This window comes from Bos grunniens, chromosome 24, assembly GCF_055505025.1.
Source record: "Bos grunniens cultivar Pamir isolate PY7600 chromosome 24, Bosgru_T2T1.0, whole genome shotgun sequence".
In the NCBI taxonomy this organism is placed as follows: domain Eukaryota; kingdom Metazoa; phylum Chordata; class Mammalia; order Artiodactyla; family Bovidae; genus Bos; species Bos grunniens.
In genome coordinates, this window is record NC_141188.1 from 50363586 (window position 1) to 50383520 (window position 19935).

Consider the following 19935-nt stretch of genomic DNA (forward strand, 5'->3'; position numbering starts at 1 on the left):
CAAGAGACTATTGTAGGTTTTTTTTTTTCAAGTTTTGTTAAACTTTCTCTGTTTAAAAAAGAATAACAGTAAATATCTCCATTTACACTTACCAGATCAATATTTTGCATGATATCCTGAAATGAAGGATGAGTTCGAAATTGTTCAAAGAGATCTCGTTTGTAAAGAAGCGCATATACCAAGTTTGGATTGTGATGAAGAGAATTTGTCAGGCAGGAGTTGATGATCTCTAACATCATTCGAATCACTTCTTCAATGACATTTAGGTCTTGTGCCTGATAAAGAAAGAAAATCCCTGTAAGAGTCAGTATTTTCCTCCTTGACATAGAATTAATTAGAATGAGGGCAACTGCTTTACAATTATAACAGCACTGGAAAGATCATGCACAAGAACTCTTCAAGATTATTTTTGTCAAGAATTTTTAGAGTTAAGTTTATCAGTTACTAAAGGATTTGAGTTATAACTTTTGAACTAAATATGGTGATAATCATAAATTTCACATTAATAAATTTTAGACTTTCTAATCTAAAAGAAAATTTGGAGCTTTGATTAATAGATCCTCATCTGTACTCTTATCAGTGTACCACCTTAAATCACTAAACTTGCTCAATATAAAGTGATAGTAGAGTCTTATCAATTCCAAGAAGAATTTCTAATTCGGAATATGACCTCACTTTTCTACACTGTCATTCAATGTTCATATTTACAGATAAACAGCCTAATGTTTTGTTTCTGTTTCCTGAGAGGTAATAGTCTTTGGGAATCTGAATGTGAAATAGTACATAGAGCAAAATTCAAGGTAAGTAATCAACACATCTCTTGAAAGAAAGAACAATGGAAGGCAAAAACATAGGTGAATATGACACTTTCCTTCTTCTGAGTTTTCTAAATTATGTTTGACAGTTGGGGCAAAAATTGTAACACTGACGTGGCTCTCAATGGATGCAAAGGAACACCTAAGACAACTATATTATAAACCAGGGAGAGCAAAGGAATTTAAAGAGAGGATACTTTCTACCTCTCATTTGAATTGGGAAAATGTCAACACTACTAGACGCAGCAAGTTATGTAAGTTATATATGTAAAGGGTCTAGAGCAAATCCATGCAAAGAGATTACAATAATTAAAATCTGAACAACAGAGTGGATTAAAAATACATGATGCAACTATACGCTATCTACAAGAAACTTCAAATGTAACTCACTTTAAATAAAGTTAGATTGAAGGTAAAAAAATGGAAAAAGATATAACATGAACTATTAATCAAAATAAAGTAGGAATGACTTATTATGAGGTAAAATACACTTCACATCTAAGACTGCATGGCTTACAAAATAAAAAATATTTACTATCTGGACTCTGGTGGAAAAGTTTACCACCCCGATCTAGCACACAAAAAGGTATACTTATTTCCATACAATTTACCTCCACCTGTATTGTTTTATGGCACCCCACTCCAGTACTTTTGCCTAGAAAACCCCATGGACAGAGGAGCCTGGTCGGCTGCAGTCCATGGGGTCACTAGAGTCAGACACGACTGAGCGACTTCACTTTCACTTTTCACTTTCCTGCATTGGAGAAGGAAATGGCAACCCACTCCAGTGTTCCTGCCTGGAGAATCCCAGGGACGGGGAAGCCTGGTGGGCTGCCATCTATGGGGTCGCACAGAGTTGGACACGACTGAAGCGACTTAGCAGTAGCAGCAGCAGCAGTATTGTTTTAAGAACATCCAGCAACAAATCAACATTTATGGGACAGAAAAAAAGGAAAGCAAAATCAATGTGCAAGGGATAAAGTGGCCCAGTGGATAAGAAACACCTGCCAATACAGGAGACATGGGTTCTAGCATGTGGGAGACCCCACATGCTGTGGAGAGGCAGCTAAGCCTGTGTGCCACAACTCCTGAGCCTGCACCTTGGAGCCTGCGAGCTGCAACTACTGAAGCCCACGTGCTCTAAAGTCCTGCTCTGTAACGAGAGGAGCCACTGCAATGAGAAGCCCACATGCTGCAGGTACAGAACAGCCTCTGCTCACCGCAACTAGAGAAAACCTGTACACAATAACGAAGACCACTGTAACCAATAAATAAATTAAAAAAAAAAGATAAAATATTGCTATTTACCTCCTGAACAAGATCAAAGGAGGTTAATACACTTTAACTTCTCCTTGAACAGAAAAGTGCTGACCCCATTCTTCCTTGTTTTGTTACAGTTGCTTAGGTTTTTAATTTCATGTTTTTAAAAAAAACCCATAAATTGGTTTTAAAAAAATCAGTACTCAGGCCAGTTTTCATTCCAATCTCAAAGAAGGGAAAATGCCAAATAATGTTCAAACTACCACACAACTGCACTCATTTCACATGCTAGCAATGTAATGCTAAAAATCCTTCAAGCTAGCTTCAACAGCATGTAAACTGAGAACTTCCAGATGTACACGCTGGATTTAGAAAAGGCAGAGGAACGAGGGATCAAATTGCCAACATCCACTGGATCACAGAAAAAGCAAGATCATTCCAGAAAAACATCTACTTCTGCTTCATTGACTACACTGAAGCCTTTGACTGTAGAGATCACAACAAACTGGAAAATTCTTCAGAGATGGGAATACCAGGCCACCTTACTTGTCTCCTGAGAAATCTGCATGCAGCTTAAGAAGCAACAGTTAGAACCAGACATGAAACAACGAACTGGTTCAAAATTGGGAAAGGAGTATGTCAAGGCTGTATACTGTTACCCTGCTTATTTAACTTATATGCAGAGTACATCATGAGAAATGCTGGGCTGGATGAAGCAGAAGCTGGACTCGAGATTGCAGGGAGAAATATCGATAACCTGAGATATGTAGATGATACCATCCTTACGGCAGAAAGTGAAGAGAAACTAAAGAGCCTCTTGATGAAAGTGAAAGAGAAGAGTGAAAAACCTGGCTTAAAACTCAACATTTGGAAAACGAAGATCATGGCATCCAGTCTCATCACTTCATGGCAAATAGTTGGGGAAAAAATGGCAACAGTGATAGACTTTATTTTCTTGGGATCCAAATTCACTGTGGACAGTGACTGCAGCTGTGAAATTAAAATATGCTTGCTCTTTGGAAGACAAGCTATGACAAACCTAGACAACATATTAAGAAACAGAGACATTACTTTGCCTACAAAGGTCCATATAGTCAAAGCTATGGTTTTTCTGGTAGTCCTGTACAGATGTGAGAGCTGGACAATAAAAGAGTCTGAGCACCAAAGAACTGATTCTTTAGAACTGTGGAGCTGGAGAAGATTCTTAAGAGTCTCTTGGAAAGCAAGGAGATCAAACCAGTCAATCCTAAAGGAAATTGATCCTGAATATTCACTGGAAGGACTGATGCTGAAGCTGAAACTCCAATACTTTGGCCATTTGATGTGAAGAGCCAACTCACTGGAAAAGACCCTGATGCTGGAGAAGATTGAAGGCAGGAGGAGAAGGGGATAACAGAGGATGAGATGGTTGGATGGCATCACTGACTCGATGAACATGAGTTTGAACAAACTCCGGGAGATGGTGAAGGACAGGGAAGCTTGGCATGCTGCAGTCCACTGGGTCACAAAGAGTCGGACAGGACTGAGCATCTGAACAAAAAGTCAGCGGTTAACTAAGTTGACATATGGATTTCAGTGCACACCACTAGTTCTTGCATTCCGCTTCTCTACAGGTAAACTTTTCTTCTATTTGAAGTACATCCTTTAATAGTGCTTTCAGTGAAGTCCATGGATAATAAACTCTTTCAGTCCTAGCGTGGTTGAAATATGTCTTTATTTTACATTCACTCTTGTATCTCATCTGGGTATAGAATTAGTTACTTCTTTACAAACTTAAAAGATACGTGTTCACTTGATTCTGGCATCTGTTTTTGGCTTTGAGCAGTTTATTATACAAACCTAACTACTGCTGCCCCGTGGAAAAGCATTTTGATAGCCTTTAAGATTTATTTTTCATTCTTTAACACTCTTGAGTTTCACAACCATGTGTTTCAGTGTTGATTTATCTTTATTTATCCTGCTTAGTATTCAGAGTGTTCTTTCCATCTGACAACCTAGTCTCTTCCACAAAGATAATTTGGATAATTTTTTCTCATTATCTTACAGTTTACTAACCGTCTTTGATACTGCCCAGTTTAGAATTTGTCTACTGAGCTTTCAAATCTAATGACTATATTTTTCATTCTAAGCTTTCTAATGAAATAGTTCTGAGTCATGTTCTTGTTTCATTTCATCATTTTTATATTTATTTATTCTTAACAAATACTATATCCTTCATTTATCTTTGAGGATATTAAAAATACTTGAGTACTTTCAACATTATCCTATTAATTTTTGCTTCTTTTTGGATAAACTTACCTTAAACATGATCATGACTATGTTGGCTGTCTTTCTTAGTATTAAGTTAGATTTTAGCATATATTTTGGAATTTTGGTTATGTAGGCTCACTTAGTATGGCTTAATCCCCCCACGCCTACAGGTCATGCAGTAGCTTTCTAGAGCTCCCAGTCTGAAATGAGGTCTCATCATTGGTTTATCAGGGCTGCTGCCATGCAATCACATTAAAGGCAGGATAAGCAAGGTCTGTCACCAAGCCACATCCCCTCACAATAGGCTCAAGGTTCCAGAGTGAGGCTGGTTCTGGGTCTTCCCACCTTCCTAGACACAGAACTTAAGGGTCATCATTAGTGCCTCTACTCAGGCTCTTTTCAGTAAGGGGTCTATTCTACCTCTTAGTTTCTAGCAGGGAACCCGGCACTACCGTGCTGCCTCCCAAGGGCCCCTGAGTGCTGTGCCTGCCTTGCAGCAGCTGAGCTCCCAGCCACTCCTGCCTCCTTCCAGACAAGAAGCTTGGCAGCCTCACAGCTTCAGACCCTGCTATCTGCTTCGAGTGCTTTTTCTATTTCTCGTTGATCAAGAAGTTCCCTCTCTCATTTTAGGGTGAGGCTATATGGTTTCAAGGTTTTTTTTTTTCTAGTTATGGTTCATCTATTACTTTTATGTGTTTGGAGCAAAGAAAAGGGATTAGCCTTCATATTGGGAACTGACAACATAATTGTGATTATAGTTCTCTCGATTGTATTTTCATCTTACATTGCTACTTGAATTAGAAGAGGAGAAAGGAACTCTGAGTTCAGAATTTTCTCTCAAATTTCTCTCATCTAAGAGCAACCCAGTGAGACAGTATGACTATCATAGTAATACAAGTCAAAACATTAGCTTTCTGCAGAATTTCATGTTCCTAAGTATTCTGTACCCATTTATGTTACATATAACATTAGGACCCTTAAGTCCTAATATAGTAAACTTAAATATAAAAAACGAATTACCTATTGATAGCTTATACTTTCTGCTTTCAAACATATTGATAATTTATTCTCGATGTTTTATTAAATAATTTGCTACAACAAACAGGATAATATACTCAACCCCCAAACAGGTACCTGCTCATTTAAACCCAAACCAAACTACTGATCATTTATTTTATCCCCAAGTCAGGTATAGAATAAACTGGAAACTACCTCAATAAGTATATTCCACATTAGGTTTCAATTTACATTCATCAGTCTGACTGAGGCTCCTTAGAAGTTATACTAATTCTCTTATACTTAAAGGAATTACTAGGTATTTTACTTCCTTTTTTAACTGTTTCTGTGACAAGTTCTAATTCTAACGCTATCTTTCAAAGATTGTTTTCAGCTGCAGATTTATAAATTAAATGTCAAGAACAAAGTTTTTCTGACATTACTAAAATTGACTGAAAATATAATTAAAGGAACTAGAGCAAAGACATTTTATACAATATCATATTTTGCCATATTGTCACTCACACTAGAAAGCATACTGTATATTTTAATGTTGCAAAACAATTACAAAACAAAAATGAGAAATTGAATGTAATTCAGAAATTTAAAATAAGCTTAAATTAGGGAGTGGTTGATTATAAATTTTCTGATAATACCTATTTTAACATGTAACTCTATAAATCATTTAAATTTTAAATACTATTACAGAAAGAACATAAAGATAACTGCCTTTCCAAAGTGGATAAATTAATGCAAATGTTGTAAGTGCAAAGAATCACATCTCTTAGCTTTAGATATGTGCTAAATCCCATTTTTATTAATTTACAAAACTAGTCCTTTAGGGAAGTGTATAAATTACATTTATATAGTTAACATTTATGGAATAAAATAAAGTTTTTTAAAAAGACATGTTTTCTTTTTTTTAAAAGACACATTTTCAAAAACTAACCAAAATTAGCTTTGTCAGAGATAAAATCAGATGGTTCATTGGTAGAGCAGCAAAATACGTGGAGAATATTGTGTCTTTTTCATTCATGGTATTTTCTTTTTAGTACATACAACTTCCCTGCCAGGAATGGATCCCACGTCAAACAGACTTTCTTCTCAAAAAAAAAAAAAAAAAGGCCAGGCTTATTTTATTGCAGAAAATCTCAAATGTAAATACAAGGGCCTTGAGAAAACGGCCCTTTTCAGATGTTCTGATGGTTTTGTACATGCTGGTAATGAACGGTGAGCACGATCTGTGCTAAGTAGTGAGTTCATGTCAAATGGACAAGCTGGCAGCTGTGGGAGCACCTTACCCTGTCAGCAGCAGTCAGGGCTGCTTCATTATATAAACTTCCTTTTTCTTTTAAGAGGGAATTTATACAGTTAAATAGTTCCAAATCATTTATTTTTAGTTTCCTTAAGAGAAGCATATGTATCTTGTTTGTATTAGTTTTGGGGGGATTCCAAAAGAGTTGTCTAAATTTCCTGCATTTTCAGCAGAAAATAAAAACCTTCAACAAAATTAATGGGACTTGGCCAAAGTGGGGGAGAGTGGGGCGGAAGCTACAGGAAAGACTCTTTTTTTTTAAAGTTAACGTGCAAATGGCCTTCAAAGCTAGTCATTCAGTGACGGAATCTTGCTATCTCTCTGTTGTTAAAATTCACTGGCACACTGCTGAAAAGCTTTGTGACCATGCTATTTCCAGCCAGAACTGGAATTGTCCCAGAATATAGAGATTCTGACAGCAAGAACTAGCTTTCTACTACATACAGAATTACAGCTGAAGAATAATCCTGCGATCAGAGGAAATGATTTGAACCATTAATAACGTGGGGGGCAGTGGGGGAGAAGGCTGAGGCTGAAGAAGGCTGAAGGCTGAGGTCTGGCACCACTGTCTTGGGTAAAATGAAGTGGTCGTTTTCTTCATCCCTTGGGCCGGGTCTGAATGTGGCCCATGAGCCTAAACTAGAATCCTGGGAAGCCTGTTATTTACAGCATGCTTACTGGTGGGAAAGCAAGATAATGGTGACTGCCCGGGGACATGGGTTAACTTTACATGTTTTTGCACACCTGGAAAACAGCCAAAGAACTCCAAAAAAGGAATGTGCTGACTGAAATCCAGCTAGGCTGCAGCCCCCCAACAAGTGTCTACCTTAGCCGGCTACTCACACTGGGCAGCACTGGGGTGTGGAACTGTGCTTCTCACCCCTCCCCCGGCCCTCCCGCTGGCAGAAGAGAGGAAACACACATGGAGCTTTTTTTTTTTTTTGGGGGAGCTTTTTTTAAAACAAGGAAATATTAATTAATTCATTTAGGCCATGCCATGTAGCATGCAGGATCTTAGTTCCCTGACCAGGGATCGAACCCGGGCCCCCTGCACTGGGAGTGCAGAGTCTTAACCACTGGACCACCAAAGAAGCCCCCTGAGCTTGGAGTTTTCCATTTTGTTCTTAAAAATGCAGTGTTTTGGGACCTCCCTGGTGCTCCAGTAGTTAAGAATCCACTTTGCAACGCAGGGGACACGGGTTCTATCCCTGGTTGGGTCACTAAAATCCCACATACCGCAGAGCAACCAAGGCAGAGGGCTACATCTATTGAGTCGGTGTGCTCTGGAGCCCGTACGCCACAACTGGAGAACCTGAGCGCCACGACAAAAGATCCCTCACGATACAGTGAAGATTCGGGGTGCCGCAACTAAGACCTGACACAGCCAAATCAGTAATTTTTTTTGAAACAGAAATATTTTATATTAAGGATTAGTATTCACGTCTGCTCTTCTCCAAAATACATTGTTTATTATCAAACCAATGGCCTTCCAGATCCTATAAAAGTAACATCTAAGTAAAATAATTCTCTAGGAAGATGTACTGCTTTTTTTAAAATGACTTTGACAGTTTACTGAGTGCTTCCTATCACCCCACTTTGAGATATGAGAGTCCCAGCTCCATCCCAATTCTGCCAGTAACTAGCTATGTGAGTTTAAGGAGCCACTTAACCTGAGTTGCAGTTTTTTATTTGCGAAAATAAGTGCTTGTGAGATTTTAAAAATCCCTTCCTAGTCTTAAGTCTTAATTTCCATAAAGAATGCAGAAAATACTGAATTCAGAAAGCAAATTTTATTAGACTAACCAAAAATGTTAACTCATAGTAGAAAAATCTTTAAGTGACCTCAAACTTCAGTAAAATTTAGAATTTACTTTAGATTACTGTGGCACCTAAGTGTCACTGTTCACTTAGAAAGGGAAAAGACAAAACAAAACAAACTTTGAGAATAAAAATGCATAGGGCTAAGTTCGAAAACAGTCAGTGTCTAAACCAGGGAATCTACTGATTCTTCTATAACTCACTTTTTTACAGTATTTGTTAATTATCTTTGATATTGTTAATGCATAGAAGGGAAATAATCGCTAAACTCTAGGTTAGGGATTTCACACAAACATCAGAGACCTCAGATGCTTGGTGTTCTTTTTTCATTCTTTCTTGGGGAGAAGGATGGGTAGTGCTAAGAAAGGCAGTAAAGCATCACACATAAGAGAGCTGTAGCTCTGATGTTTAAAAAAAGGGAAAAAGGAAAAAAAGAGGTAGCTACAAGTTAATAGAGAGAAGCTCTAACGTGGGTTCTTGTCTCAGTTTTGCTATCAACTGGACAAGTCCCTTTCTGGGTCTCAAATATAAAACAAATGGGCACTTTGGGCAACACACGGAAGCACTAAGAGACCCAGATTGACTTCTGCTTAGGATGTGGAAAGCGGCAAAGAATGCCATCTCCTACCGTAACAAGGAGGAATAGCCAGATAATTTAATAGTCAAATAATCTTCTTAAGGCCATGAGAAAATGATTCTGCAAGGCAATCAAGAGAAATGAATTCCCAAGAGGGACAAGCCCCTCTAAGGAAGGAAGGAAGACAAGCACTCCCTCGCTTTTGGCCAAGCGCAGGCAGAACAGGTGGTCTCCACAGAAGCGGGTAAGAAGAAATCAGCTACAATTTTAATGAATTCTTAACCGCTCAGTGTGGTCTAGCGTGTCAGTCTGCAAAGCGAGAGACAGCCTCAGATCCAGTGAAGTCTGCACTCACCCAAAAGTTCTCTTCCACCGGCCTCCACCAGCCGCTCAGGAGCCCCTCCATTTGGCTCAGGCTTACAGAAGGTGACCAGCTGCAGCTGCAGGCAGGCACCAAGACTTTGCACCTTCCCAGACTTTCTTCACATGCTAAGCAAAAGCCTTAAGCTATTGGAGGAGCAAACCCTTTTACCCTAGAGCACACGCAAATTTTCACTGTTTCTAGGGGAGAAGTAGGAACAAAACCCAACTGCTCCTGAATGAGAAACAATAACCCTCTTATCCCGAGGACGTAGGCAAAGATCCATTCTGGCCGAAGGGACAGAAACAAAAACCTAACACTGGAGGTTGGGACCAGGATCTCATGCCTCTACCAATACCAAGCGGATGTCTACTATCACTGGGGAAGGGGCACTCAACTCCCACTCAAGGCCCACCACAGATATTAGGCAATTTGATTGCCAAGGGGAGGAGAGGCAGAGATGCTGAGAAAGCCCTACCTCTAAGACCCAGGTGCAACTAAGGACTCCCCAAGATTAAGGCTGGACCAGGACAATAGAAAATACTCCTTCTCTTCTCTAACTCCACTACATGGACTGCTGAAAGCAGAGTATGGTCAAGGAATACTGGAAAAAACCCACAAAACGCAGACCCATTCTTTAAACACAGGTAACAACTGCTGCGGGAAGTTGAAGTTGGTGGTACAATGAAGATACAAAACCCAAACTCAACTCGGGTCCTAACCGGAAGGATCCAACTCCATATTGGCAGCCTAGCAGCAGAGGTGTGCCCTTTTACAGTCATAATTTTTGCTTCAGATTCTGTTTCTATTCAATGCCAGACACAATGTTTGGCATTGAATACAAAATTATAAGATACACAAAATAAGTGATATGACCCATAAGTAAAACAGAACATATGATCTGGTAGATGCTGGGGACTAAGCCCCAAGACAGAGTAGAATGACGTGTGCTCGTCGTCTCCTGCGGGAACACCAAAATCGCACCTCGCTGCTGAACAACCATCGACAGGAGGATGTTGGAACCCACCAAAAGAAGATACCCCTTGTCCAAGGACAAAAGAGAAGCTTCAATGAGCCAGTAAGAGGGGTGCAATCATGTTAAAATCAAACCTCATGCCTGCCAGAGACTTTTGGAGGGCACAAGCAGAACTGTGTGCACTAAGACCCAGGGAAAGGACCAGTGACCCCCCATAAGAGACTGAGCCAGGCCTGCCTGCGAGTGTTTAAAGGTCTTCTGCGGAGGTGTGGGTCAGCAGTAGCCTGCTACAGGGACAAGGGCACAGGCAGCAGCAGTCCTGGGAGGCGCAATGTGTGGCCTGAGTCCTCTTGGAGGAGTTCGCCATTAGCCTTATCATATAGCCACCTGGTGGGTGATCCACAAACTGAAGAACGAATATACCAAAGAGTTCTCACGCTGTTGCGAAGGTCCTAGGCCACAGAAGAGACTTCCCAATTTGGAGATCCAACAAAGGGACTGGAAATCTCCAGGGAATCTGACTATGAAGGTCAGCAGGATCTGATTACAGAATTTTCACAGGACTGGGGAAACAGAGACTCCTGGAGGGCACAAACAAAACCCTGTGCGCACCAGGACCCAGGTGAAAGGCGCAGCAACCCCACAAGAGATTGAGCCAGATTTGCCTGTGTTTGGTAGTCTCTGGCAGAGGTGTGGGTCGACAGCAGCCTGCCAAAGGGTCAGGGACGACGGCAGCAGCAGTCCTGGGAAGCATAGCATGTTGGCATAAGTCCTCTTGGAGGAGGGTGCCATTAGCCCACCATAGAGTACGGCAGCCCTAATAGAGACTGCAGACTCAAGCCAAAGTACAGGCAGGGAGTGCAGTCCCACCCATTAGCAGAAAACTGGACTAAAGATTTACTGAGCATTGTCCTACCCACCAGAGCAAGTTTTTCCTACAGCCAATCCCTTCCATCAGGAAGCCTACACAAGTCTCTTATCCTCATCTATCAAAGGGAAGACAGAATGAAAATCACAATCACAGAAAACTAACCAAAATGATCACATGGATCACAGCTCTGTGAAACTCAATGAAACTATGAGCCATGTTGTACAGGGCCACCCAAGATCGACCAGTCATGGTGGAGAATTCTGACAAAACGTGGTCCACTGGAGAAGGCAATGGCAAACCACGTCAGCATTTTTGCCTTGAGAACCCCATGAACAGTATGAAAAGGCAAAAAGATATGACACTGAAAGATGAGCCCCCGGTTTGGCAGGTGTACAATATGTTACTGGTAAAGAGCCAAGAAATAGCTCCAGAAGGAATAAAGACTCTGAGCCAAGTGGAAACGACACCCAGTTGTAGATGTGTCTGGTGGTAAAAGTAAAGTCTAATGTTGTAAACAACAATATTGCATAGGAACCTGGAATGTTAGGTCCATGAATCAAGGTAAATTGGAAGTGGTTAACCAGGAGATGGCAAGAGTGAACATCAACATTTTAGCAATCAGTGAACTAAAATGGACAGGAATAGTTGAATATAGTTCAGATGACCACTGTATCTGTACTATGGGCAAGAATCCCTGAGAAGAAAAGGAGCAGCCCTCATGGTCAACAAAAGAATCTGAAATGTAGTACTTGGGTGCAACCTCAAAAATGACAGAATGATCTCCGTATGTTTCCAAGGCAAACCATTCAACATCATAATAACCCAAGTCTATGCCCCAATTACTGTCAAAAAAGCTTAAGTTGAATGGTTCTATAAAACCTACAAGACCTTCTAGAACTAACACCAAAAAAGATGTCTTTTACATCATAGGGGATTGGAATGCAAAAGTAACAGGCAAGTCTGGCCTTGGAGTACAAACTGAAGCAGGGCAAAAGCTAACAGAGTTTTGCCAGGAGAACCCACTGGTTACAGCAAACACCCTCTTTCAAGAACACAAGAGATGTCTCTACACATGGACATCACCAGATGGTCAATACCAAAATCAGACTGATTATGTTCTTTGCAGTCCAAGATGGAGAAGCTCTATACAGTCAGCAAAAACAAAACCGGGAGCTGACTGTGGGTCAGATCATGAGCCACTTATTGCAAAATTCAGACTCATACTGAAGAAAATAGAGAATTTAGGTATGACCTAAATCAAATTTCTTACAATTATACAGTGGAACTGACAAATAATAGATTCAAGGGATTAGCTCTGATAGAGCACCTGAAGAACTATGGATGGAGGTTTGTAACACTGTATGGGAGGCAGTAATCAAAACTATACCCAAGAAAAAGAAATGCAAACGGCAAAATGGCTGTCTTCTGAGGTGGCTTCACAAATAGCTGAGAAGTGAAAGGCAAAAGAGAAAGGGAAAGACATATCCATCTAAATGCAGAGTTCCAAAGAATAGCAAGGAGAGATAAGAAAGCCTTCTTAAGTGAACAATGCAAAGAAATAAAGAGAAACAATAGCATGGGAAAGACTAGAGATTTCTTCAAGAAAATCAGATACCAAGGGAACATTTCATGCAAAAATGGGCACAAGAAAGGACAGAAATGGTATGGTCCTAATGGAAGCAGAAGATATTAAGAAGAAGTGGCAAGAATACACAGAACTGTACAAAAAAAGTTCTTAATGACCCAGATAACCACAAAGGTGTGGTCACTCACCTAGAATCAGACATCCTGGTGTATGAAGTCAAGTGGGTCTTAGGAGGCATCACTCCGAACAAAGTTAGTGGAGGTGATGGAATTTCAGCTGAGCTATTTCAAATCCTCAAAGATGATGCTGTGATAGTGCTGCACTCAATATGCCAGCAAATTTGGAAAACTCAGCAGTGGTCACAGGACTGGAAAAGTTATGTTTTTATTCCAAGCCCAAAGAAGGGCCACACCAAGAATGTTAAAACTACCCCACAATTGTACTTATTTCACATGCTAGCAAGATAATGTTCAAAATCATTCAAGCTAGGCTTGCTTCAACATGGGCTTTCCAGGTGGCTCAGTGTTAAAAGAATCTGGCCGTTAAATGCAGGAGCTGCAGGAGACATGGGTTCAATCCCTGGGCCAGGAAGATGTCCTGGAGGAGGAAATTCACTTCAGTATTCTTGCCTGGAGAATTCCATGGACAGAGGAGCTTGGTGGGCCATAGCCCATGGGGCTGCAAAGAACTGGACATGACTAGGAGAATCCCAGGGACAGGGGAGCCTGGTGGGCTGCCGTCTATGGGGTCGCACAGAGTCGGACACGACTGAAGCGACTTAGCAGCAGCAGCAACAGCAGTGACTGAGCACATACATAGGACAGGCTTCAACATTATGTGAACCGAGAACTTCCAGATGTACAAGCTGAGTTAGAAAAGGCAGAGGAACCAGAGATTAAATTGCCAGTATCCGTTGGATCAAAGAAAAAGCTAGAGAATTCCAGAAAAACTTCTACTTTTGCTTCACTATGATTAAGCCTTTGTGTCGATCACAACAAACTGTGGAAAATTCTTCAAGAGATAGGAATACCAGACTATCTTACCTGCCTCCTGTGAAACCTGTGTATGCAGGTCAAGAAGCAACAGTTAGACCGGACATGGAACAACAGACTGGTTGAAAATTGGGAAAGGAGTACGTCAAGGCTGTATATTGTCACCCTGCTTATTTAACTTATATGCACAGTATATCATGCAAAAAGTCAGACTGGATGAATCACAAGATGGAATCAAGAGTGCCAGGAAAAATATCAGTAACCTCAGATACGCAGATGACATCACCCTAAAGGCAGAAAGTGAAGAGGAACTAAAGAGCCTCTTGATGAAGGTGAACGAGGAAAGTGAAAAAGTTGCCTTAAAATTCAACATTCACAAAATAAGATCATGGCATCCAGTCCCATCACTTCATGGCAGACAGATGGGGAAATACTGGAACAGTGACAGACTTTATTTTCTTGGGCTCCAAAATCACTGTGGATGATGACTGTAGCCACAAAATTAAAAGACGCTTGCTCCTTGGAAGAAAAGCCATGACAAACCCAGACATCATATTAAAAAGCAGAGACATCACCTTGCCAACAAAGGTCCGTATAGTCAAAGCTATGGTTTTTCCAGTAGTCATGTATGGATGTGAGAGTTGGACCATAAAGAAGGCTGAGAGCCGAAGAATTGATGCTTTTGAACTGTGGTGTTGGAGAAGACTCTTGAGAGTCCCTTGGACTACAAGGAGATCAAACCAGTCAATCCTAAAAGAAATCAACCCTGAATATTTATTGGAAGGACTGATGCTGAAGCTGAATCTCCAGTATTTTGGCCACCTGACTGGAAGAGCTGACTCACTGAAAAAGACCCTGATGCTGGGAAAGACTGAAGGCAGGAGGAGAAGCAGGTGACAGGATGAGATGGTTGGATGGGATCCACTGACTCAATGGACATGAGTTTGAGCAAACTCTGGGAGATGGCGAAAGACAGGGAGACCTGTGGTGATTTAGTCACTAAGGTGTGTCTGACTCTGCGACCCCATGGACTGTAGCCTGCCTGGCTCCTTTGTTCATAGGATTTCCTATGCAAGAATATTGGAGCAGGTTGCCATTTCCTTCTCTAGGGATCTTCCTGACCGAGGGACTGAACCTGGGTCTCCTGCATTGCAGATATATTCTTTACCGACTTGAGCCACCATGGAAGCCCATGGGGTGCTGTAGTCCATGGGGTCACAAAGAATCAGACTTAGGGACTAAACAACATGGTCCCGGCAATTCTAATGTTAGAAATTTATCCTAAGGAAATAAGTAAGGCTGTACTAAAGGATTCAGCCTTGTGAATGTTTATATTAAAGTAAAAAATCCTCACTATCCCTGAATTCATTTTCTATTACTGCCATATAAATCTATCACAAATTTAACAGTTTAAAACAATGTTGATTTATCTTGCTGTTCTACAGAGATTCATGTAGGTTTGGTTGGTTCCTCTGCTCTGGTCTCAGGAGCCCAAAATCAAGGCGTCAGCTGCATGAGGCACTTATCTGGAGGCCCTGAAGGAGAATCCCCTTCCAAGCTCATTCAGGGTGTGGGCAAAATTTAGTTCCTCAAGACTGCAGAGCTGGGTTTCCTATTTTCTTGCTGGCTATCAGCCAGGAATTTCTGTTAGGAACTTCCTACTGCCCAAATCACATTGCCCCTTCCATCTCACACCAGCAATGCTGTGTCAAATTCCTCTCAGCTTTGCATCTCTTGGACTTCCCCTTTAAAAGTCTGTCTTCTGCTCCAGATGGATAAAGTTCTCTGCTTTTTAGGGCTCACATGTTTCGACTGGGTCCACCTGAATAAGCCAAACTAATCTCCCTATCTTCATAAACTTACATCTTTGGTGGTGTTCCTTTTAAGTAACTTAACAAATCCATGGGTTCTGGGGATTAGGGCATGGACACTTTACACAATTTCTTCAGGGTCATTATGCCTGCCATAAAAGCAAATGTACAACAGTAGATGACTGGTTAAATAAATTATAGTACATCTGGACAATGGAATACCATGTTTGTTATTAAAATAATGGGTCCTGGGCAACTCACTATGAAATGTATAAAAGACAGTAACGGACTGATAGAAGCTCAGAGATGAATGATGGTGGTGGTTCAGTTGCTCAGTCGCATCCAACTCTTGCGACGCCATGGGCTGTAGCCCATCAGGCTCCTCTGTCCATGGGATTTCCCAGGCAAGAATACTGGAGTAGGTTGCTGTTTCCTTCTTCATTAGAGATAAATAGGTAGGTAACAAAACAAGTTTAGTAAAATATCCACTGCAGAATTTAGGTGTTGGTTTATGGGATGTCATTGTAAAATTTTTCTACTTGTTTAGATTTGAAAAAACAATTAGCTCAGTGATCTTACAAGCCCTCCTCCCCAACTCAACTAATGGTCTTCAAACTTCATGCCATGAAAATCTAGCTGTCTGTGAGATTTCTAGCAAAGCATTGGCAAATAAGCTTTTGCAAAAGGTCTTTACAGAGACTGTCTCAAGTAGCATTAAATAGCACTCCACTTTATTTTTCAGATAATTATAATTAGCAAATCAAAATAAATAGCAGTAATATAGGATGAATTTTTTGAATTGTTAATGTTAAGAACCAAACTATATTTTATGCTTGAGGCATTTTTAAAACAGAAGTTCCCTCTAACATAAAATTAATGCTATCTCTATCAATTATTTTTAGATGGGAATAAACAAATCTATCCCACAATTGAACAAAATTTGACAGAACAGACTCCCAACTGATTGAAATAGAGTAATGAACATAACCACAGAAGACAATGACTTCACAAACGGTAACTGAAGGCCAATGTCATGACATAATAGCATAGTATTAAGCACTGGGAACAGATTCTGAGGCTATAAAATAAAATGGAGTCCTTGTCCTTTACACCTTGGAGTTCAGAATCCTGTCTAGTTTTATAAAATAGAAACATCTCAAAGACACTATTTTCAAGATATGTAAGGAATTTAACACCTACAAAAGGGAACAAAAAGCTAACTTACTATTTTCATTTGGAAATACTGCAAATATAACTGAGGTATGCTACACCTCAATCTAGACACCAAAAAAGATTCTTATGGATTCAAATCAGCAGCAATTACTCTTATGATTCCCCAATTTTATGGGAAATTGGCCAGAATATGGAAGAGGAGTAGTATGGCACAGTAGTTAACAGGCAAGGCTCTGTGGTCAACCTGACTGGCCTTGGAATCCCTGTTCTACCACTGCTCATGTGATCACAGGCAAGATCTAAACCTTGATTTCTTTATCAGCAAAGCTATTAGAGTGGAAACAAGATAATGTGTATGTAAAATACCAATGCCTGTCTGCAAAAGGAGCTCGAGAAATCGTTACTTTTACTAGCAATAGTAATAGTAAACCAAAGTTTCGTATCAGATTTAGATGTAATTGGGATGTATGTTAACTATTAGGCACTAAGTCAATTAAACAAGTGCACTGTTCTCTGGCTTACACAGAGAAGTGCTTCCATGATATTGAAATTTTAAATGCGTTTTCAAACATTTGTGTGCATTTCAATGAAATGCTCTGAGCTAACGGTGAATCTGAGATCTTACGCCCTTGCTATACTAAATGGTTAATCCTTTTAGGAAATACTGTGTTCAAAAATATTCCAAGTCTACCGCTGAAATATAAGTGACTCCTGATTGAAGACAGCTTGATTTGAAATCCACTACATTATAACTATATTCTACATAATAACCAAAGGTTGTATTTATGGTTGCTTAATGCCTGGGACCAACGCCTATGCTTCGTCCAAACAACTGCCAATGCTCACGATTCAGTCAAGGTCAATGGCAATGAGGGTGACTCAGTCTGCTGCTACAATTAGAGTGAGGGATCACTGAAGAAGTTGCCATGGCAACTGCCTATTGCCCAGCAATTACCATTCAAAAACTTTGGGAGGCAATCCTGTATTAAATTTGCAATTTATTTCTTGTGGCAGAAACTAATTTTAAAAGCAGTTTGAAGGTCCTTAGAGTAATGAAGAATGCTTACTACAGGAAGAGTTACTAAAACAAGATGTCTTCAGTTGAAATTTCATTGGATTTGTATTTTCAAAAGCCTCAAAGGCACCCAAAACAACTTTTAACATGCTGTTGTTTGTGAATATAGAGTTATAAACTACAAATTTTTCATTCACTGACATCTATTTTAATGTTTCTATAACATAAATTAATTTGGGGGACTTTAAATGCTCCACCTTAGGAACATAGTTTAGCAGTTAAGTCATGAGTTGGGGTTGCCTACCATTTTGCTATTTGGTGCTGATTTCTTGGGAAAAGAGAGATGCTTAATTTTATTTTCTGAAAATTTTTCCTGGACAAAAGTTTGTAGAAACAACTATCAATATGTAAAATATAAAATAAAAATGGGGGAGGGCTAAGGTAGCATGAAACAAATACCTCTTTTAGCGGAAAAGGAAAGGTGATATTAACATAAAAATGTGGGAGAAAGCTATTAAAGGAGTCTCTCCAGTTAAAATTTATTTGACAACAAGGAGTATATTTTCCCTTTCCTTTCCTTTTTGCATATATTTAAGTCTACTTGTATCAATTTGGGAATAGGAAAAAAATTTTGTTAGGAGGAAGATAGGAAGTGCAAGTAAAAGACATTTTAGGGTAATGAGTACATTGTAACAAGAAAACTTTTAAGTATCAATGCTAGTATCATTGACAATAAAGCTAAAATTAGCATTTCTCATTAAAAAAAAAAAAGCACACTGATAGTACAATGAATACAATGAAGATGCAGCTTTTTCTACAATGTGCAGACCATTAAGTTGCAATTTAAAGGTAATTCTCTTTGGTCCACTGTCTTATAGGTTTGTAAATAAAGACAGGCAGTTTTAGTTTTTCTTTAAAGGAAAACCATGGTTTCCTTAAGGTCCAAAGTCAGAGAGGTTATTAGATGCGCACAGGCTTGAGTGGAACAGACTGAACATGTTGTAGTACGTATGCAGCAGTCACAACCATAAGTGCAAGAGAAAGTCTTCTGTGTTGGGCACCATTCACTTAGCTTTGGCAAGGACCTAAACGTGCACAGCTGCGATTACAGAGACACCTCCGCCTCACTGCATCAATAAAGCCAACGATCAATTTGAACCTTCCTGAAAATCACTTGGATTTTACCAAAAGATCATACTGAGAGCTAGGTGAACAACAATTCTCAAATATCCAAAGAATAAGAAAATAGCAGTATAAAATCAATTTTAGCAATTTAGTTGCTTTCTTAATAAAAATGCCTCTCCAACCAAAATGTTTAGGAAGCAGTTTTTCTCCTTGTATGTGTGTTTGATTTATGTTTAAGAAAACATGTTGTGACATTATTTGAACTAATTTACTGGTTATTATTCAACAGTGACTGCTAACTCTAACTCTTTGGTGTGCCAACAAACCAAATAAAAGAATGATTAGAACCTTCTTAATGGCTTCAACTCTATGCCATTCAAAATCTGAGTAAATGGGGTGAAGAATTGGTCGTGTTGGGTAAAAAGAATTCAAAAACTGAAAGACATATAAAGACAGAGGGAGAAATTAAAATCTCATTAACTGCACACACAAAAAAACAGTTACAAACTGCCTTTTACAGAAGACCTCAAAAACAGTTGCTATGTGAAAATTCCTTATACTTCCAAAGAGCTCTGGTAACAGGAAGGATATTGAACACCTGCCCAGTATTCCATGCTCCCCTGTAATTTACTGGCCCTGGAAGATCTGGTTCAAGGTACCCCAGGCAGCTGGGGAAATCTTATTAACTCTTTAAGGTGACCTGGCTAATTGGTGCAATTTAATCAATTCTTCCAATGGCTATTTATTAGTTAACACAACATTCCCAGATGAAATCTATCATTTACTTAACAAACACTGAAAGACCGGCACTGTGAAAAGGCACTGGATGAGGCTCAGGATTCAAGCAGTGACCAATGAATGTAGTCCTTCCCTAGACGGAGCCTACAGTCCAGTGGGAAAGAACTGTGAATTGTGGGAAATCCTTCAAGGCACAGAAAAGGGAGAAACGGGAGGATCAAAAGATGCAATTTAGACTGAGACTTGAATAAAGAAGC

General features: G+C 39.8%; 1 protein-coding gene across 6 annotated transcripts in view; it reads right to left on the reverse strand.

Annotated features, from left to right (window-relative positions):
- DYM (dymeclin) overlaps positions 1 to 19935 on the reverse strand; it is a 393514-nt gene that overhangs the window by 81910 nt on the left and 291669 nt on the right. For all 6 annotated transcript variants that reach the window (XM_086373423.1, XM_086373422.1, XM_086373425.1 and 3 more), the window contains one exon: positions 93 to 275. In XM_086373423.1, coding sequence (XP_086229549.1) covers positions 93 to 275 — 183 coding nt within the window. The remainder of the gene's footprint in view (positions 1 to 92; positions 276 to 19935) is intronic.